This window comes from Corvus moneduloides, chromosome 3 (genome assembly GCF_009650955.1).
Source record: "Corvus moneduloides isolate bCorMon1 chromosome 3, bCorMon1.pri, whole genome shotgun sequence".
NCBI classification, from domain to species: Eukaryota; Metazoa; Chordata; class Aves; order Passeriformes; family Corvidae; genus Corvus; species Corvus moneduloides.
In genome coordinates this window covers 47,071,752-47,090,494 of record NC_045478.1, presented here as the reverse complement: position 1 = coordinate 47,090,494, position 18,743 = coordinate 47,071,752, and the positions used below count along the sequence as shown (strand labels likewise).

The window sequence follows — 18,743 nt, the reverse complement described above, 5'->3', positions numbered from 1 at the left end:
GATTTACTTTGTTTTAAAGCTAAGAGTGCATCTATACTTCCACCACCAGACCTACCCTTTGTGAACTTCTTCAGTTATAAATGCAGAATACATAATTGCCTTCAACATGATTAACTGAAGAAAAGGCAATGCAATAGTATTTCTGCTTGTTTGGTGCCACTTAGAATGGGCTTTAAAAAAAGGTATGCAGTCATTGTGACTAGACTCTCCTTGAACTGGAGTGGTTTTGTTAAGTTTATAGTTAATCTTCATTAGCTTTTTGTGGCAGTAAAGAGAATTTGTGACCATTTGTGCCACTGTTGTATTATGGTCAGACACCAGATAACCCTGATCTCACAGTTCTGACAGTCCTACCCAGCTGTGGTGGGTGATTGTGCCACTCTGCTCTGTGCTCACCCTGAGTGAGCAGCCTCACCTTGAGTCCTGTGTGCAATTTTGGGCACCACAATATAAAAAAGATACAAAGCTATTAGAGAGCATCCAAAGGAGGCTACAAAGAAGGTGAAGGGCCTTGAGGGGAAGCCATACGAGGAGCAGCTGAGGGCACTTGGTCTGTTCAGCCTGGAGGAGAGTGAGGAGAGACCTCACTGCAGTTTACAACTTCCTTGTGAGGAGAAGAGGGGCAGACACTGATCTCTTCTCTGGTGACCAGTGGCAGGACCTGAGGGAATGGCCTGAAGCTGCATCAGGGAGTTTTAGGTTGGATATTAGGAAAAGGTTCTTCCCACAGAGGGTGTTTGAACGCTGAAGGAGGCTCTCCAGGAAAGAGGTCACAGCACCAAGCCCAACAGAGTTCAAGAAGCGTTTGGACAATGCTGTCAGGCACATGGTGTGGCTCTTGGGGTGTCCTGTGCAGGGCCTGGAGTTGAGCTTTGATGATCCTTATAGGTCCCTTCCAACTCAGGATATTCTATGATTCTAGGAGTTCAGTGCTGTTTAGTTCTAAAATGCTGACTGTTGACTATGATATTTTTCTGGTTGGTTTGGGGTTTTTTTTTGGGGGGGGTGGTGGTTGTAATTGATGTAATTAATGTCATAGCATCAATTAAGAATTAATTTTAAAACAGCTAAAATATTAATAGAAATAGAATAAAACAGATATAGAAAATGTTTACTCCCCTCACCCCAAAAAGCAATTATGTAAGAACATTTGATTATGCTAATTCTCCTAATCATTCAATTTTCTACTTTTCAGACTTTCTGTGAAGCTCTGAAAACAAAGTTCAGAAACAGTATCTACACAAATCAAATTACTATGACAAAAGTGACTCCAAAATACACATCAAGTGCTCACAGACCCTAGGCTGCTATGGCAGAGTCTCATGCTTGCCATAGCAGCATAACTATTAATAAACAAAAAACCCCCACCTTTTTGCATCTAATCACATCAGTATACAAGCCTGCCATTGCTTTCCTAATATCCTTTGGCTATTTCATCTACAACTACTAGGTAAGAAAATTTGCTCTATAGAAATTAAAGTTAATGAGAAGTTAGGTTGTTCTTGCTTCAGCATTTTAAGTAAACATATTCACATTGCCCAAAAATTAACTGAGGCTATCTACAGTGAGTGGACACTGAGAACACAAGATAAGCAAGTACTGTGAGTTACTAAATGGTATGTAGGAGAAATGAAATGAAGTCTTAGGGCCTGTATAATTCAGAAGGTCAGACTAGCTGATCGGGTCTTTTTTGCTTCTAGATTAAAGCAACTAAAGCACTATCCTTAATTTATAGGCACGTTTAGTGTCTATCCCACTGCAAATACCATGTAATTAAGACCCAGTGTAATGAGATAACATTTGCTTACCTTTGATATCTAAAACCAGCTTGGGTTTCATCTTGCTATAAATTCTGCCATCGGGACTAATATGCCAATATTGTTTGTCTTCATTCCGCTCAAATGACAGACCAAGTTTAGAGCCAGGAGTTATAAGATTTCCAACAATTGTCAAGCAGCAATCCTCTGCCATCTGTGTCATCAGGAAGGCAACAGCAATTATTCAAAATGGCCTTACTTCTAGTGTCAGCTGGTTTTTTTTATCAAATAGGAGAGATAGCATCAGGTGAGAATAGAATTTAGGAATTACTTTCCCTCAATGAATCTATTTTTGCCCCAAACTCAAGACTCATTTTTCTTTTGTTCCTGTTTCTGCTGACACTCTCCACTACACAGGAACTGTAAAATAACTACCCTGTATCAGATCAAAAGGAACAATTAGCACCTGTCTCTAGCAGCAGCCAATAACCAAAGATTACATTGATACTGTGGAAGATTACATTGACCGAACTCTTGTATGCAGTATGTTCCTGGTTATCTCTTCAGTCTACAGCAATTGCCAGCCCAGAAGCTTTTCCATGCATCCCCATATCTTTAATGCTCATTTTCCGTCCCATGTGTAAATTTATTAGTCACTACCCACCAAGATCAGTGATTTTACATGAACACTCTTGTGTATCGTAACCCTTCGATACTGTGGTAAGCAGTTCCAAATCCTAACTACCACTATTTTAAAAAAATTAGGAATAATTTGATATGCAACTAGTTTCATTTGATACTCTCCTCATCCCTTGATCATTTCAAGGGATGTCTTGTCCATGCTATGTTTGCAGAGACTTCAAGCATACCATCCTTCAAATGGCTAAAATGTCCTCGCTATTTTGTCTCTTCCTTCCATAGAGGTTCTCCATTTCCTCTGAACATTCTTTTTTCTTTCAATCACTTTTAGTTTTGCAGTAACCTTTTCAGATAAAGGCCATAACTGCACAGTATCAAGTGTATGCATTTCACAGGGTATCACAGTAATATTTGCTTCTTTATTCTACACTCTTTTCCTAGTCACTTGTATTACTTGATTCCAAAAGTCTGCAAATGTATTCTTGGTTAAAAAAAGAGCTGGCAAAAATTAAGCTTACTTCAAAGGATTATTAAGGCTGTATTACTAAGTAACAGTCAATTTTTCTAGATAAAGCGATTTTCAGTAGATCACCACAAGCTGTGCCTTTTAACTACTGAATGCACTTCTGTGGCAGGTTAAACACTCATCTGCCATTGTTGAAATGGCCCTAAATTATTTTTACAAGTGCTTTTGAAAGCACTATTTCTTGAAAAAGTCATACTTCTGACTATTATAACCTAGGATTCGAGTAAGTCGATTTAGTTGTGAAATTCCCGTTTGTATCTGAAGCATTCTCTAGTGGAACTAGGAAAACTCTGAGCTTAGACATTAGGTCCACTGGGCCAGTACTTCACCCATCTCCAAGAAACTCATAAAAAGTAAGGAAACCTGCATTCACATCTATTTCTGAAAAAAGGAGCAGATTGACTTTCATATCCTGCTTACTGGTTATCCCACATACTTAAAACGGCCCTTCCTTGAAAACCCCAGGCACAACCCAAGGTACTGTGACACAGTCATTGAGATGACCCAAGCTTACAGGAAGGTGCAGGTTCTTCCAGTGACCTATGTCTGCCTATGTGCAGGTAGCCCAGTTTTCTTTGTAATATGTGGTAAACCCCAATTTTTGGTTTGTGCAAAATGGATTTACTATCATTCGCCAGAAAGATGGCAGAGCTCTGTAACAGTTCAGTCACTTAAGATCAAAGTTGCCAGCTTGCACTCTGCACTAAGCTACCTGATTGCTATACAGCACAAGCTGTGTATTTTCTGTGCACAGAAGAATTGCTTTGTGAGATACAGAAAAAGGGGCAAAAACCAGGAGCATTTATCCAAAGCCGTATAATACAGCACTGCCTCAATATGAAAACTTTCAGTGACATGTTTGAGAGGCACCATCAAAAGAGAAGTCTTTTGTATGTGATATTAAAGCTTTTAGCTTACTTTGCATCATTTTGCTGTCTGCATAAATCCCTTTTACAACTGCATGTGTCCTGTAAACATGTCTGAACAATGCCTTAGCTTATTAACAGTAAGATTCTTCCCTCCAGCATAGATGACATAGTTATAAATGGCTCCTTTGAAGTTATACAATCCTATAGAAAAAGTTCACATGATTCTTTGCAGTCAAGCTGTTTAACAGTATTAAAGTAACTTAATTTTCTTTTGGGTGGCATCCCTACCTAAGACTGTTCATGCTTAAACATTGTATGAACTGCGCATACCTCTGCTCACCTCAATGACAATTTGCACGTGATTAGTTTTATGGACTGTGAGAAAAGTAAGGCTTCATTTGGAAACTTGTACAGAGGAAAGGAAAAAGGATGGATTTGACAAATACAGGGATAGAGAACAAACAAAAAAAACCCAAAACAAAACAAAAAAAAAACCCCCACTCCCAAACAGCTCAAGAGAGTGGGATTTTATCTTTAAGCTTGCCTAAATGCAGAAGAGGATATCAATCTACATTACACTAACTGTCCTACCACAAGGTATGCATAGTTCAAAATATTATCAGTACTTGAAAAAGTCTCCCCTGCTTGGATACTTCTGCAATATTTTCTCTCAAAATTTCAATTATATCAAAAAAGTATCATACAACTAGTTTGTTGTTGTTTGTTTTTCACCTGAAAAAGCCAGAGTTGATCAAAACAAAACCCACAAAAACCAACTCCCAACAGAAAGATTACATTATAATTGAAACAGATTAAGCCTATAAAATAAATGAAGATTCTGCAGTAGGAACTAAATTCCTAAAGCCCTACAGTTGGAGAGGAAAAGAGAAAATGCACATTGAACTCAAACCTTACCCGACACCTTATGAATCCATCCTGATAAACCCAGATTTGATCATCTGAGTCTGTATCTTCTGCAACCTGTATTCTGAGAAGATTCAGATTATCTAGGTTTCCATCAGCTGACATGAATTTTCCCGTTTCCTTGTTTCGAAGCCTGAAGTACACACGTTTCTGCAGAAAACAAAAGAACTCTTTAACCACAATCTCAGCAGAGAAGATATCCTGCTCTGGGTTAACTTCAGAGCAGCTACTGTCAGTGCTGAACCCCAAAACTCCCTCTTTCTTTCTGAAACCTTGACTTTTTTATTCAATGATTTAATTCAGAAGCCCATAAACATCTTGGGCAAGACAAGCTTTGAGAACTCGCCACTCTGCATGGAGAGTTTTAGGCTTTCCTAAGCACTGAAATCAGCACACAGTGGAAAGCTAAAAATTTTTAATTCAGAGCAGAACTAACTTCTCTCTGCTAACTCCTATAGATGCTCTGAGCTTTTATTAAGGGTTCACTTGTGTGGCCCATTACACATGAACACCTCTGTTCAGACAAGCTCTCAGCAGGGCAGTCAAAATGCATTATTCCTAACTCTGCTTAGGGCTATACAAAGACAAAGCTATGACAGCAAGAAAATGCAGTTGGTTACAGGTACAAGTACCCTGTGAATTAGAAAAAGCTGTTTCTCCAAGGAAATATGGCTCAGCAAGAACCTCAGATGTTAAAGCTCCCAGGACTGCTGCACCATTGGACAAGATCATATGGTCCTTATTTAGAGAACAAAATGAACAGGGCATGACAAGAATAAATTTTGCATTAGATTTGCAAATCATTCTGCCAAGTAATAAGCAGGGAGGGACCTTCCCTCCTAAATCAATACAAAATCACTACTAACTGAAGTATCTTTTTTTTTTTTTCCCCCCAGTTTTCTTGTTGTTCCGTAAAAAATACAGATATGCCAACAACCAGTCTGGGTGCTAGTTATGAAACAAGTTACAATACTTTATATATAGCAGTTATAGCCATTATTTATTAATCCTTAATTAATCCTTATATGCTGTCTTCTGTACTTTGGTTTAAAGGATGTTCCTAATGAACAGTTTAAGCAGTGTAACTGCAAAGCCATGTAGCATAATCAAACAGCTTTTATTACACACAAAATTCTGGAGTGATTTCTTTACACAATTGCCAATGCTGAAGTTTGTCACATGCCTGTGACAAGGCTGTAACACTGCTTTCAACTGCATAATATCTCCTCAACCCCATAACAAGATATAAATTAGTACTTGATAAGCTCATGTCAAAGCCTACTCACCTGCAGTAAAGGTCTCAGAGAACCTATCTGACAAAAGCCACTGGCTTTATACCAATCTGGAATTTCATTTGGTGTTAACAACATCTGACGTCCCCTGTAATTAGTGTGTTCGTAAATTATCCATCTATGAGGAGAAAAAATAAGACAATGTTTTAACTGCCAAATTCTGCTTTGGAATCAATAAATGAGTTTAATAGAAGTCTGTCCCACAACATAGTAGTGTTTAGCTTTGGAAAGCCAGTGACCTTTGTAACAGGCCTTAAAAAATAATAACATTACATCCTGATTTAGATCAGCCACATTAACATGAGTACACAGGAGTTCAGATTTTAGAGTCCTATTATTTAAAAATTACAAGCTGAATGAAACAAAGCATTTTCTTGAGAACCCAACTTGTAAATACCATTTGTTTTCAGGAGGCACTGTGACTCCTCAAGGAGCATAGATCTATATGCCACATGTGCTGTATATGCTACACTGCTGCAGGTGCAGAACCAGCTGTTTTCCAGCTGTTTTGTGTATCTGAACTTGGCCAGGCCTGGTGTGCGTGAGAAAGAACTACTATGGATGCAGACTGGAACAAGCAAATACTGGAAACTGCAACAGGGTGAAGTTCTCTCAGGTATTTGGGTAGAGGTTTTATTTCATAACACCTCTCTTCTTTCCAAATACCTGAAAAGGTGGTGGGGAAGAGATAGAGCAAGAGTGCACATAGAAAAATTTTGTTTAGCGTTCCATAGCGTGCATCCAACTATGCTTAAAATCACACATTGAGTGTAATCTGTCAGAACCCAACTTCTGATTCTCCATTATTGGCACAACCAGTGAATTATGGCTGGGCTTCAAAATAGGCTGCAATACAGTGCAATTTGTAGAGTTTTCTCACACTGATGTGCTGGGACGGTCCAGTGGCCATGGGGGTTTGAGCACATGAACACTCAATATGCAAGTTTTCAGGTTACCTCCTTCCACTGACTGATTTGTCACCAGACATCTCCATCCAGAAGCACACTCACTTTAATTTTGGTGGTTTTTCACTGCCTAATACACATCTAGCCGCAGGTATGAAATTAAGAGAATTATAAATGGTGGTCTCTTAGCAAAGGAAGAGAAGATGAAACCCTCTTCAATAAGGGAGGCAGCAGGGGCAAGGAAACTGTAAACCCTGTACTTTGACACATTTCAGCAGCTGACATTGCTATAATGAAATCAGAATTTTCATATAATATTCTGTGTTTCCAGTGATCCACCAGAAAAAACACCCCACACATATTCATTGGACAGGAAACGCACACAATGCACTATTCCATTACCTGGAATCATGACATTGGCAAAGGAGTAACTTGATGTTTGACTTCATGTTATGGAAAGTGAGAATCAACTATATTGTGGTAATGGGTGAAAGACACTGAAACCTTAGGAGGCTTCAGAATACAAATATGTACTTTTTCTTACTACCTTTGTGTCAAAGTTCAGTTCAGTGTGCTAAGGAAACCCTTTGACCAGCTTACCCAGATGGGGAAAATGGTTTGCTCTACAGATTTATTATAGCTATCCACTTGAGGGCAGTCTTAAGCTACCCAACAGCATCTCTCTAGCACACACCTTGGAAATTCCTCTCTTCAAAAGAACACATTTAAATGCAAAGCAACAGTAACATGGATCTATCATTAAAAACAAAAAAAACCACCAAAACTGGAGGCAAGTATCTTAGAGGTAGAGGTTAACAACAGGGGGAAAAAAACCCAAAAAGAGAACGTAACAGATCTGCTGGAATCCTAAAATATAGGACAGTAGTTTCAAAAATGCTTCCAAACAGCTTTTAAATTTCATCACAGACTATTTTTTACATGATCTTCAAGGGTATACTCAGAGAACACAACTGCTTGAAAACACCTACCAAATCTAACTGCTAGATTCTCATCCAGTTCCTGAAGTAAAAGGGACTATTACTACTAACACCAAAATAGGTGAGATCATGGTCTAATTGCACCTCTGTGTCCATAGTAGAGGTTAAAGGATGAACATGAAGACTTATTAAAAAACATCTTGAACTTATGACACAGAACACAAACTAAATTATTTTTTTATGTCTGAAACCTAAACCAAGAGCATAGAAGTTGGTTTTAAGGATGCTATCCAAGCTGATTTTTATAATAGGACATGAGAGAAGATGCAAGTTTCCTTGACAGCTTTATTCAAATTCATTTCAACTTTAGTACAGGACATGAGTCAATGATAACATATTGTTGAAACAGGATATGAAAATGCTCTGTAAGAAGAAATGGCATTAATGCACTACACACATTATGAAACTCTAATTTTACATTGTGTGATTCCATTTCACCTGTAAATTTGAATAAGTACATCACTCTAAAGAATCAAAAGGTGATTTTAAACTTACATGCCGCCGAGGACTTGAATTGAAGCTATTCGAGGATTGTATCCCAGGAACTGAAGATTTAAGATTTCTGTACTGAATTCGATTTTCTTTCCTTGGAAACCCATCTTTTCAAAAAGAGCTATGCAGGGCTCAGACAGCTCCTGCAAAAGGAAGATGAGTGCTTTTATAGGGTGTTGGAACTCCAGATGGTGACTGTGAACATCAGTACTCCACATAAGCCCTTTTATTTCAGAGGTTTCTTCTTGATTGTTTAAGATCCAAAAAACCCTGAATGTTTTTGCTCTTCAGCTCTCTATTTAAACTTGAAAAGTCATAAAAAACCCTTATACAAGTCACACAAGGGATCTTCTTGCATGGAACATAAAACTTCCTTATTTTAAGGCACAAAGATCTCTTTGGCTGATTCTTGCACAATACCTTAAGTATGTTTTAAAATACATTTTAATCAGTGCCAAATCTCTCTTCCATTGCACTAACCCCCACTCAAGGGAATTTTCATATAAAGAGCTGAACAGACAGTAAGATAATACTGATTTCTACAGCTTCAAATGGTGACACCTTGTCAGCACTGCTTATCACTTAACTGCATTAATTTTTAACTTTTACAGTAGGTTACGGCAACATCAATCTCTGACTAGACAAAAGATTCAAGATTCATATTACTGAGGTAAAATTCATGACAAGTGAAAATTATAACATCTGAATCCTCCAAATCGCTTTGGGGAGATGATTCTTCTCCATCTCTGTCAAAGCGCTTCTGGTGTCAAAGGGATTCTGCCCACATGAAGCTCCCTGCATCACTGAATCCAATTTGAATGTCTTCTGGAAAAGGAACCTTGGACTCTTTTCTGTGGGGCAAGGTATCTTTAGTGGACTGGAAATAACCTCTCATAATGAAGGCCTTCCTGTGGAAGCTGGGAGGTAGGGTTTGAAGTTCCCCAGGGTAAAGTCAATTAAGCCTGAGTGTCCTGGTGTTACAGTGTACACTCAGACACAAATGACACTGCCACTCCCTTTCTCATAAATCTTCCAGCAACGACTGCATAAAAACCAACACCACAGCCAGAAGAGCTCCTTACTTCTGGCATGTGTTCAGTGCACTCACATCAACTGGATCAGGAACGCCTGACATGACGCAAAGTCTCGACAGACTCCCATCAGCCTCAGGCATGGAAACAGGCCCTCCAAGGCAGATCTGGCTCCATGCATGCATGGCAGCTCATATATGCATGCTTCCATATGAATTTATTAGTCAAGACATCCCATCTACCAATTTCTAATGCCTAAATTCCTCTTTAATCTTCCTTTAGATGTTTAAGGGCTCAGATGACAGCGTTGTGTGAGTGTCACCATTATCTGTCCAGCGGTCCAGGTTACCACACAGCAGCTGAGCTATGCTTCCTGATAGCATACATGCTGCTAGGCTGTGGAAAATGCCAGGAGAGGCCTTTTCACTTTACTCCAAAATCAGAGTATGCTCAGCCCCACCATGAAAGGCAACACCAGTTAGACTGTCATGCATCACCACAGGTAAAGAGCCCAGCAGGACTAGTCACACTGTGATGATGTCCCAGTGTCTCTGAACTCTAAGCCCTTTTACCGACTGGCACCTGCCCTCTGAGATATGCAACTTCTCAGGCAACAGCCTTTCAACCTCATGTAGTGCTTTAGAAATAATCTACTTGCAAAGAAAACAGAAACAGAAAAGGAAATCCTCCAATTTTCTGCCACACCTTACACTGGGCATTTTTTTGATTCAGCAGCAACACTGTTACATAAAACACTTCCCACAGAGAGAAGTGCAAGGTCAGCTCATGAATTTTCTTTCAGTACTTCCCATCTACTGTACCAAGCTGGTGTTCCTGTATATCTACATTTAGTTATTCCACAGAGTTGCTCATTAAAAAGTAATTTCAAATGACTGTTCAAGCATAAACCACATTCACAGCTGTTTTTTATAGTATGTTCAGGAAAAAGAACGTGTCAAACTCAAGAAGGAAAAATACTATTTTGTATCTGCAGCATAACCATGTGGAGCATGCAAAGCAAGCACAACCAAGATATAGTGGCATGAAAACCCCAAAAACCTTGAGCTTATGAACAACCCTTTGCATAGTTTTGTAAGTTCCCTGATTTAAAAAAGCCCTTTTAGCTTTCACTTACAAGTGTATCAAATATCCCTTTAATTTCCTTTTTTTATTTTTTTTAATGGTTCCTTACAAAAAGATCCCTGCAAAGGGGAGCTTAACTAGATAAATACACTAACATGACATTAAAATAGCAAAGGTGCTTCTTGTATAGAAATGTCGCAGAAAAATCCTGAGGAAAGTTACAGAAGCAGCAGATGGTGGGGAGGAATTAAGATTGGCACTGCCAAAATACAGGCCCAAAATAAGTCTGAGAGGTGAAACCAGGAGCTAAAGTAATAAGGTTCAAGCTTTTGGAAAATCATGAAAAATAAACAATATAAATAGTTAAATAGAAATTATCATTCTTTCTGTACTGGTTTGCTAATAAACCAATGAGCAAAGTAACCCATTTTCCTCTTCTCTGCAGATAGGGAGCCTCTGAAGAAGGAAGCAGCAGCACATGATTTGCAGGCAGATGCAGGTCTGTGCTACTGTCTGAAGTGTGACAAAATGCTAGAACAAGTTTCACAAGTGTAAAGAACTTAAAGAAGCGCAGAACTGGCATTTATGTTTTAACGCAACAGTCTGTCACAAATAGTAAATCTTTCAAAAGTAAGCTGATCCTTCCGGCTTGAAACAAGCATTCTAAACCCAGGAACTACTGACATGTACAGAAAAACCTATTTTAATTCATGATGATCACCCACCTAGCTTGGCTAGAAACAATTCTATTGTTTTTAATAGGATCTGTCTACTAGACAGAGAGTTCAGAAGGCAGACATTCTTGCTGCAGTTGTTTGTTTACAGAGTACATCAAAATTCTCCAGAGACATGAAAGAGGATGACACATTTTAGCTCTCCTTCATCAACTGCTACACTGCTGACAGGTTACTAAAATTACAGTGGAGTGCAATAAAGCTGCCAAATTCAATACAGAGTTATCTTCAAGAAGATATTCAATAGTGAACTCCTCCTTTTTTAAAATGAGGACCATCTCCTCATGTTGCTGTTAAGTTCCTGGAATCTTGACCACATTTTGCTAGTAATTACTTCGATCTTAAAAGATACTTGCAGATTCCATAAGTGATCCATCATAATGATTGGTTATAAGCTTGAACTCGTTCCGGGCCACTGATGAGTTACAAAATATGTAAATGTAATTTAGTTTGTATCCACAACACATAACATCACTGCCTGATTTTGCCAAATAGTATTGGGTGTTGCTTTACCTTATCTAGAAGAGTCCATTATTTTGTGATTAACTCAAATTCCATTGTCCTGATGATACCAACAGTGTTTTATAATTACATGTATTTCATGCAAAGTTGCTTAAATTAGCCTGTTTTTTCAATATGCATCAAAAACAAGGCCCATGGTACAGATATTTCTTCACACTGTCCTACCACTTTCTCAACCCGTTCTAAGTGGTTTCTCTTACTGGGAAATAGACTTGATTCTTTACAGAAGTTCTTTTATAAGCTGTTTTTAAGAACAGGGATCCCAGGCAACTGCTTCTGTGACATCTTCTCCTTTACAAAAACAGCACAGAGGTCAAAAAAACCTGACTTAATGCAGCTAGGACATTTAACTGCTACTGCACAGAAAAAAATCAAACCCAAACAAACAAACAACACCCCCCCAACCCAAACCCTCCTCTGTTGCATGTTTGAATTTTTACTGTTGCAAGAAATGGGGAATTATCGCTGTCTTATCATTACAGTATTTCTAATATGTTTACTTACAATATTTATGATCCGTAAAGATTTTAGAACTGCTTGGGGTGAACAACCCATTGCCGTCAGATCAGGATAGATCCCTTCTTCTAACACATACTGGTTGCCAGCAAATTCCTCCTTGTCATACACTATGCAGCTGCAGAAAGGAGGAGAATAAATTTCCTCTTAAGACATCTGTGCCAGTAAAATGCAGAAACATTATTTACAATGTTTTGTCCTGAAAGACATGCAAACTGCAAAGCATTGTTCTCTGTAAGTCCCCATATATGAACCACCCCAGGTGTTAGAAAGCTGGTTGTTTTTCTAAAACTTCTACCATTTTAGTGATTTTGCAGTATTCATTCAATATAACTTACCTGCCATCTAAAATTTTTGAAGACTTCACAGCAAATGAATCGATACATCTTGTGTTTTTTTCAAATATTTGGCAGTTACCCTTGAATTCAGGCTCTGAAAATAACTGGACCTTTAAAAAGTTATAAACATATTTAAGGAAATTCATTCTTCTGTCTTCAGTTACATCTCTACCATTAATTCTATAATTAGATAGAAACATACTTAAAACACCCAGACTTCCTTGGTTACCTATGTTTGTTACCTCTTCAGTGTTGCAATACTTGTTCAAGAGAGCAAGGTTACAATTCCAAAAATTACTTCTGGCTGTACATCACTTAGTAACATACAAAATAATTAAAACAACACTAACGAATATAGCTCCTTGGTCTATCTGCTGGGTAAGATGTTTAAATTCCCACAGAATGGCCAGAATAGGCACACATTTTATTAAAGGGCCATTAAAAGTTTTCTTTTATATTATCAATCTGCTTAATCTCAAAAATGCATACTCTTCCCAGTAAATGAAAACTCTCTGCTTTGCAGAACACTAACGGTGCATAATCCTGGCAATGGACTCAGACAGCATGCCAAGAGGCATGGTATATATTCCCAGGGTAGATTGGCTTTATGGGCCTGTTACAGCTATAGACACAGCCTCATGTTGGCTCTTTCTCTGCTCCAAGGATCAGAGAGGATACATCCCCCAGAGTCTTTTGCCCTTATTAAAAAAAAATTCTAAGCAGCAAACTTGCTAATTTGGTTAGAGGATAATTAGCCATGATCACACAGAAGTCATTCACATTACTGCATGCCTACCAGCTTTATTCACTCTTAATAGAGATAGGAGTGTGGGCAGGTACAGCGTTCTCCAAAGAGGAACACGCTGACGATGGATGCAGTCTCTTGGCTGCAAGCCTCTACTTCTTTGTTTCCTTAGGATAAGGTCTTCCTTAGGATAGGGTCTTAATAGGCACATAATATACAGATGCAAATAATTTTTCATGCACACAGCTGAAAATAAGCAGCCTTGAGATTTTTATTCCCCATAGTTTATGCATTATGCCTGTGCAGGAGATTCCAGTGAAGCGTGCTACTAATCAGGAGTAGCAAACCAGGACAGCTAAGAATTGTCTCCTTAGTTTTTAGTTCCATGATATACTCACCATTTTCACTGAAATGAAAATAAAAATAACTTTGTACAGGGACAAAGGTTCGGCATTAAGAAGGATGAAAAAGCTGTCCATTAGCTTTACTGTCAAAACTACATATTAGTACTTGCACACAGGAGACAATCCAATGTAGAAATATATTAACTCACTGAACAGACAAGTTCTCCCTGCCATTTCCTTCCCTTAACTTATTGACAAAGGTGGCATTAACTTTTAAGCACAACTCAGCAGTATTTGTGAGTGAACAACTCCTTTCAAGTACAACCACCACTAGCAAAACTGTTAACCAAAGAAATAGGTTCAAAAGGAGTTAAGTCAGCTGTACCAAGAAGAACAAAATCTATCCTGTAGAGCCCTCACCTCAGCAACAGACTCCAGGTCCTGCACCTCTGCATAGAGAGCTGCGGGCTCCAGCTCCTCAGAACAATCACTGGCACCCCAAAACACCTCAGTCGCTGAACCAAAACATTGCCAGTGCCCTAAGAAAGTTCTGATGGCAACTGTGTATTAAATCCCACCTTCCTTGGGTCTTAATGTGCCTTACTCAAGAGGTTTGGAAAGTAGCCTTCCTTCGCCTGCAGTTTTCACTCTGTCTGACTAGTCAGCCGTCTATGCAAATACCTGATGAGTCTTCCACTGGACAAATAGCCATTCCTTCATTTACACGTTAGAGACACTACACAGTATGTTTCATGTGCTTAGAGAAGTGTCTTACCTTGACTTTACCCCTTTCACTTCCAACAATATCCTGCAAAAGTTTTGAGGGGAAAAAGTGAAAAAAAAAATTTCAACAGTGATAAAATAACATACAAAATTTACTGTTAATTATTGTTTAAATAATGTAAATAAACTGAACTTGATAGAAAAAGTAGAGTTCCAAATACTTCAGAGAAGCTTGCAAAACAAGTATAAAGTTAGCTCCTTACCACAACAATGGGTTGAACTGAAGATATTTTGCAATTCTTTCCCCCCCATGCCTCAATGCTGGGATACAGCCCTTTAGCCAGTATATACTGCTCCCCTGTAAACTCAGGATTCTCATAAGCCACCCATCTGAAAGAGAAAGAAGAGGAGGGTGGTTGGTAGAAGTCACACTACTGTTCCAAAATATAGATGTGTATGTTCATAACTGTCTTAATGTAAGAACAAATAAAAAATACGAAGTGCCAAATTGTGATGCTGTTAAAACCCTGAGCAAAGCAGTGTATCTGATACTGCAAACCCCATGCAAATTTTACTACCTTCTTCAGTATGTTGATACAAATCAGAGTGAATTAGCTAAAGCAAACCACAAGTTCAGACACATCATCTGCTACATATCCTAGAAGTTATCTCCAGTAAGAATATTCCAAGATGTTTTACAATGATATTATTTTACCTAGGTCAAGTTCTTCTCTAAAAAATACCCCAAAAACCAGACAGATACCAGAATACAGCTTTTCCAACAAAACCAACTTTCAGAGTCATCTAGACAGTAAATGTAGCAATACTGTTTTTTAATGTTGCCTGTAGCCTTGGTTCACTTTTGTTTAAGCAAATACACACCCCAACAGAATGCTGAGCTGCAACAACAGGCATATATGCTAATCAGAGCAGACTTCCCTGCTAGGAATCAGAGACAGCAAGAAGAACATCCTTGAAAGTTAAGCATTAAAACCACCACAAATTTGACCAGATCAATGTATTTAAATGCAAAGCCATTATTGTAACTGCTCAGTTAGATCTGATGCTTGACATAGGCCACAAACTGAGATCTGCATCAAGTCTTCTGTCTCAGTTGGAATGTGCCTTTTTTGAAAGACTTTCAACTTTTGAGATGATACACACTTGAAGTATTGGAAAAGCAACCAAATCACTGCATATATCTCTCTGATGTCCAATTACCCCTGCAGTGCTTTAGGTCCAATTTTAAATATCTGGTATCAGTTAGTCTGGCTATGCATAGTCTACTACATTCAATAAATCTTCTACTACAGTGTTCTTCTAACCCTGGTTCCATACTGAGAGCCCAAAGAGAGCACCTCCTGCACCTATACTACCTTTGATTTAGTGATAACCTGCAGAACTTCTCTTGCCTTTCACTACTACATTTCCTAAACTTTCTCATACTTACACTCTTTTTTTCCTGTTTGGTTGTTTTTTGAGTGCCCATACTCGAACAGACCACAGCAGCAGCTGCGTTTTGTTCATTAAATTTATGCAGGAATCAGGACATCTTGCTGGTTCCTGGTTCTACATGGAAATCTTCTACTCAGAGTCAACCTGCTTTTAATTTTAGCCGGTGTGGTGCATAACGAGTGTATGCTAGGTTATGCCAAAATCCACTTTCAGTGGGCTCAGAAACTTACTGAGTTTCAACACTAACAAAAAATTTCATATCATAAAGCAGTAAAATTATACAGATCTTAAAGTCTGCAAGGGAAGATAACTCTCAACATTGAAATTCCGCATAAATTATCTATGTGTGTCAATCAAGTGGATTCTACTAAGCTGCAGTTTTATTCCAAGTACAAATGCCACAGTGTCTGCAGATACAAGAAGCGGGATAGCCTCAAAGTGAAATAAAGCTGCATCAACATGTGCCAAGAGTATGGACTTTGTTTTACTTGTCCATGGCAAACACTCAGACAATGATTCACATATATCACTATTCACATGTCTTGGTTTGCCTCAGATATAATCAATTATTCCACCTTGTTACACACTAATTACTTACGGCATATTTCAAGACCCATTTCAAACTCACCTCAGAGTAATTCATCAGAGAGACATTGGTATGTACAATAAATTGAGCAGAGAGTTCAAATTTCTCAGGTGTGTCTATACCTGTATACCACATGTACCAAAAGCAGTGAAAATGAGGTTTCCTTAAACAATTTCTTCAGCAGACATTCATTAGATTGTTCAATGCACAAGTGCCAGGATACAGCTATGGTGCATGGTAGTTGTACTCAATTGAGATCTATGCAAACAAGTGTTTCTGATACAAAGTGAATTGTAAGACATGTCAGCAGCCTCCTAAGAATCCCTTGATAGCAGTTATTTAGTTTCCCCCATCTAAAAAGAAGCCTGAATGCAGAAGTAATCAACAAATCTCACTTGCATATGTTTACATTTAAATAAATGGGATTTAAATAATTAAGTGCCACTCTTCTATCCAACTCAGCCCATGCAGTTAGACACTTCCTAGAGTCAGGGCTTAATGGTGAAACACTTGTGCTTCTCCATTCAGAAGCCCATATAACCTGCTTAAAGTAGTAATAACATCATCAAGGACAGGCAGCTGAATTCAGTACCAGCTAAACCTGTCAGACCTCAAGACTATCCCTAGGAAGGAGCACTGCCTTAATCCAACTTCTCACTTAACAGAAAGACCTGGAGAGCAAGACATTGCCTCCATGTCTGAGCAAGAGAGACACACTCCAGCTGCCAGGCACAACAAAAACTGAAATACTGCTCTGCAGCATGGCAGCAACCATCCTGCCCCACAGGGAGTGAGCTCTCCTGACACAACAGATTTTGTAACCCCCAGACGTACAAACTGCCTTAGCGAGGCTGAGCAGTAGCTCCCTCCCAGGTTGCTGGCAGGAGGGTGCTGGAGACCTTTACTCCTGGGCATCATCCATGCCCCTGAAACCAGAAGTAGCGTTAAGCTTTGATTATGTATTGTTAGTACTATTACACACAGAGAATCTTTCTCCAAAAACCTCTATGTATGACATCTAGGAAGTGCAGCTCCAAACAGGGTCTGAAAGTAGAGCCAAGAAAATAATCCAGACACAGGTAACTCATTGTGGATACAGTATTGCTGCTAGCAAGAGTTTTTCTTGCTACTTTCTAAGCCCTGTGAGATGCTTTTCTCTCTCACGAAGAGATTAGCAGAAGTTCTGTAAACTATGAACGCCTGCAACCTTGTAGAACTATGTTTAAGGTATAGTAGAAAAATATTTTGACAATGGATGTTTAGGATTTCTAGCCAATCAACCCAGGGGGTGGCTGATCCTTTGTCCAATTAGACTGTGAAGAAAAAGTCTATAAAAGAGTTTGTAAAATAATTAAATAATCTTGCCACACAATTCCTGCCTGCTGCGTCTTCTCCCCTCTCCTCCCTACGGCTGCGGGCTACAGTAATAACTCACCAAAAATCGGATTTGCCCTCAGTTGGCCCAGGACTCACCTTGTCTAACTTTAGGAGGGAGGTCAGAAAGTTAACTGGCACTTGCACATTTGTACCATAATTAACAGATAGGATGAGGTAGTAAAATTCTGTTTATAGCAAAGAGAAAACAGGTTCATCATGCTCCTTTGTGACTGTGATCCCAGTATCCCAGGGACCTGCAAACTTTAATTTTGTGACTCCTTGAAAGTTTTTTTTTTCTGAACATCAGTTCAGTTATAGAGAGAAGTTAAAACTTTGTTTGAAGTGTTCTCCAATGGGGTAACCAGGGGTACTTGCCCTTTTTAGCTCCCAGTGGAGGTTTGTTCTTGTACCATGTGTCTCTTCAGTTTCACTTGTGTTACCTTCCTGAAGGCATCTAGATTAAATTTACTACACCTTCTGGTTTCTGTATATGAACCACTCATTACCTAATTATTTCCTTAATATCACTATCCATATGTACACTGGAAGCAGCCAAATCTACATTGTGGATTAATTACTTGAAAACTAGGGGAAAACCAGGCTGATAACACAACCACAGTAAACGGATGACTACATAAAATAAACAAATCTGGAAAAATTCCTCCAGCAAGTTCAAAAGGAATCAACTGAAAGACAAGAACTTCTTCAGGAGTTCTGCAAAAAGTTTGGTGTGTTTATGGATAAAGAAAAAGCACATTTCAAACATGCAGTTCCTATGATTTTCATCACTATTAAATATAAACCTGAAGAAGTTTTTAAGCTTAAGGGGAAATCAAAATAGTACAACACTTGATTTTAGTACTTGCTTGAACTTGTAAAGGGTGTTA

The 18,743-nt window shown here is 38.7% G+C and overlaps 1 protein-coding gene across 3 annotated transcripts in view; it reads right to left on the bottom strand.

Annotated features, from left to right (window-relative positions):
- Positions 1-18,743, bottom strand: part of CRYBG1 (crystallin beta-gamma domain containing 1) — a 99,160-nt gene that overhangs the window by 3,746 nt on the left and 76,671 nt on the right. For all 3 annotated transcript variants that reach the window (XM_032101373.1, XM_032101374.1, XM_032101375.1), the window contains 8 exons: positions 14,702-14,828; positions 14,491-14,523; positions 12,627-12,736; positions 12,277-12,406; positions 8,406-8,545; positions 6,002-6,125; positions 4,707-4,865; positions 1,809-1,971 (listed from right to left, as the gene is read on the bottom strand). In XM_032101373.1, coding sequence (XP_031957264.1) covers positions 1,809-1,971; positions 4,707-4,865; positions 6,002-6,125; positions 8,406-8,545; positions 12,277-12,406; positions 12,627-12,736; positions 14,491-14,523; positions 14,702-14,828 — 986 coding nt within the window. The remainder of the gene's footprint in view (positions 1-1,808; positions 1,972-4,706; positions 4,866-6,001; positions 6,126-8,405; positions 8,546-12,276; positions 12,407-12,626; positions 12,737-14,490; positions 14,524-14,701; positions 14,829-18,743) is intronic.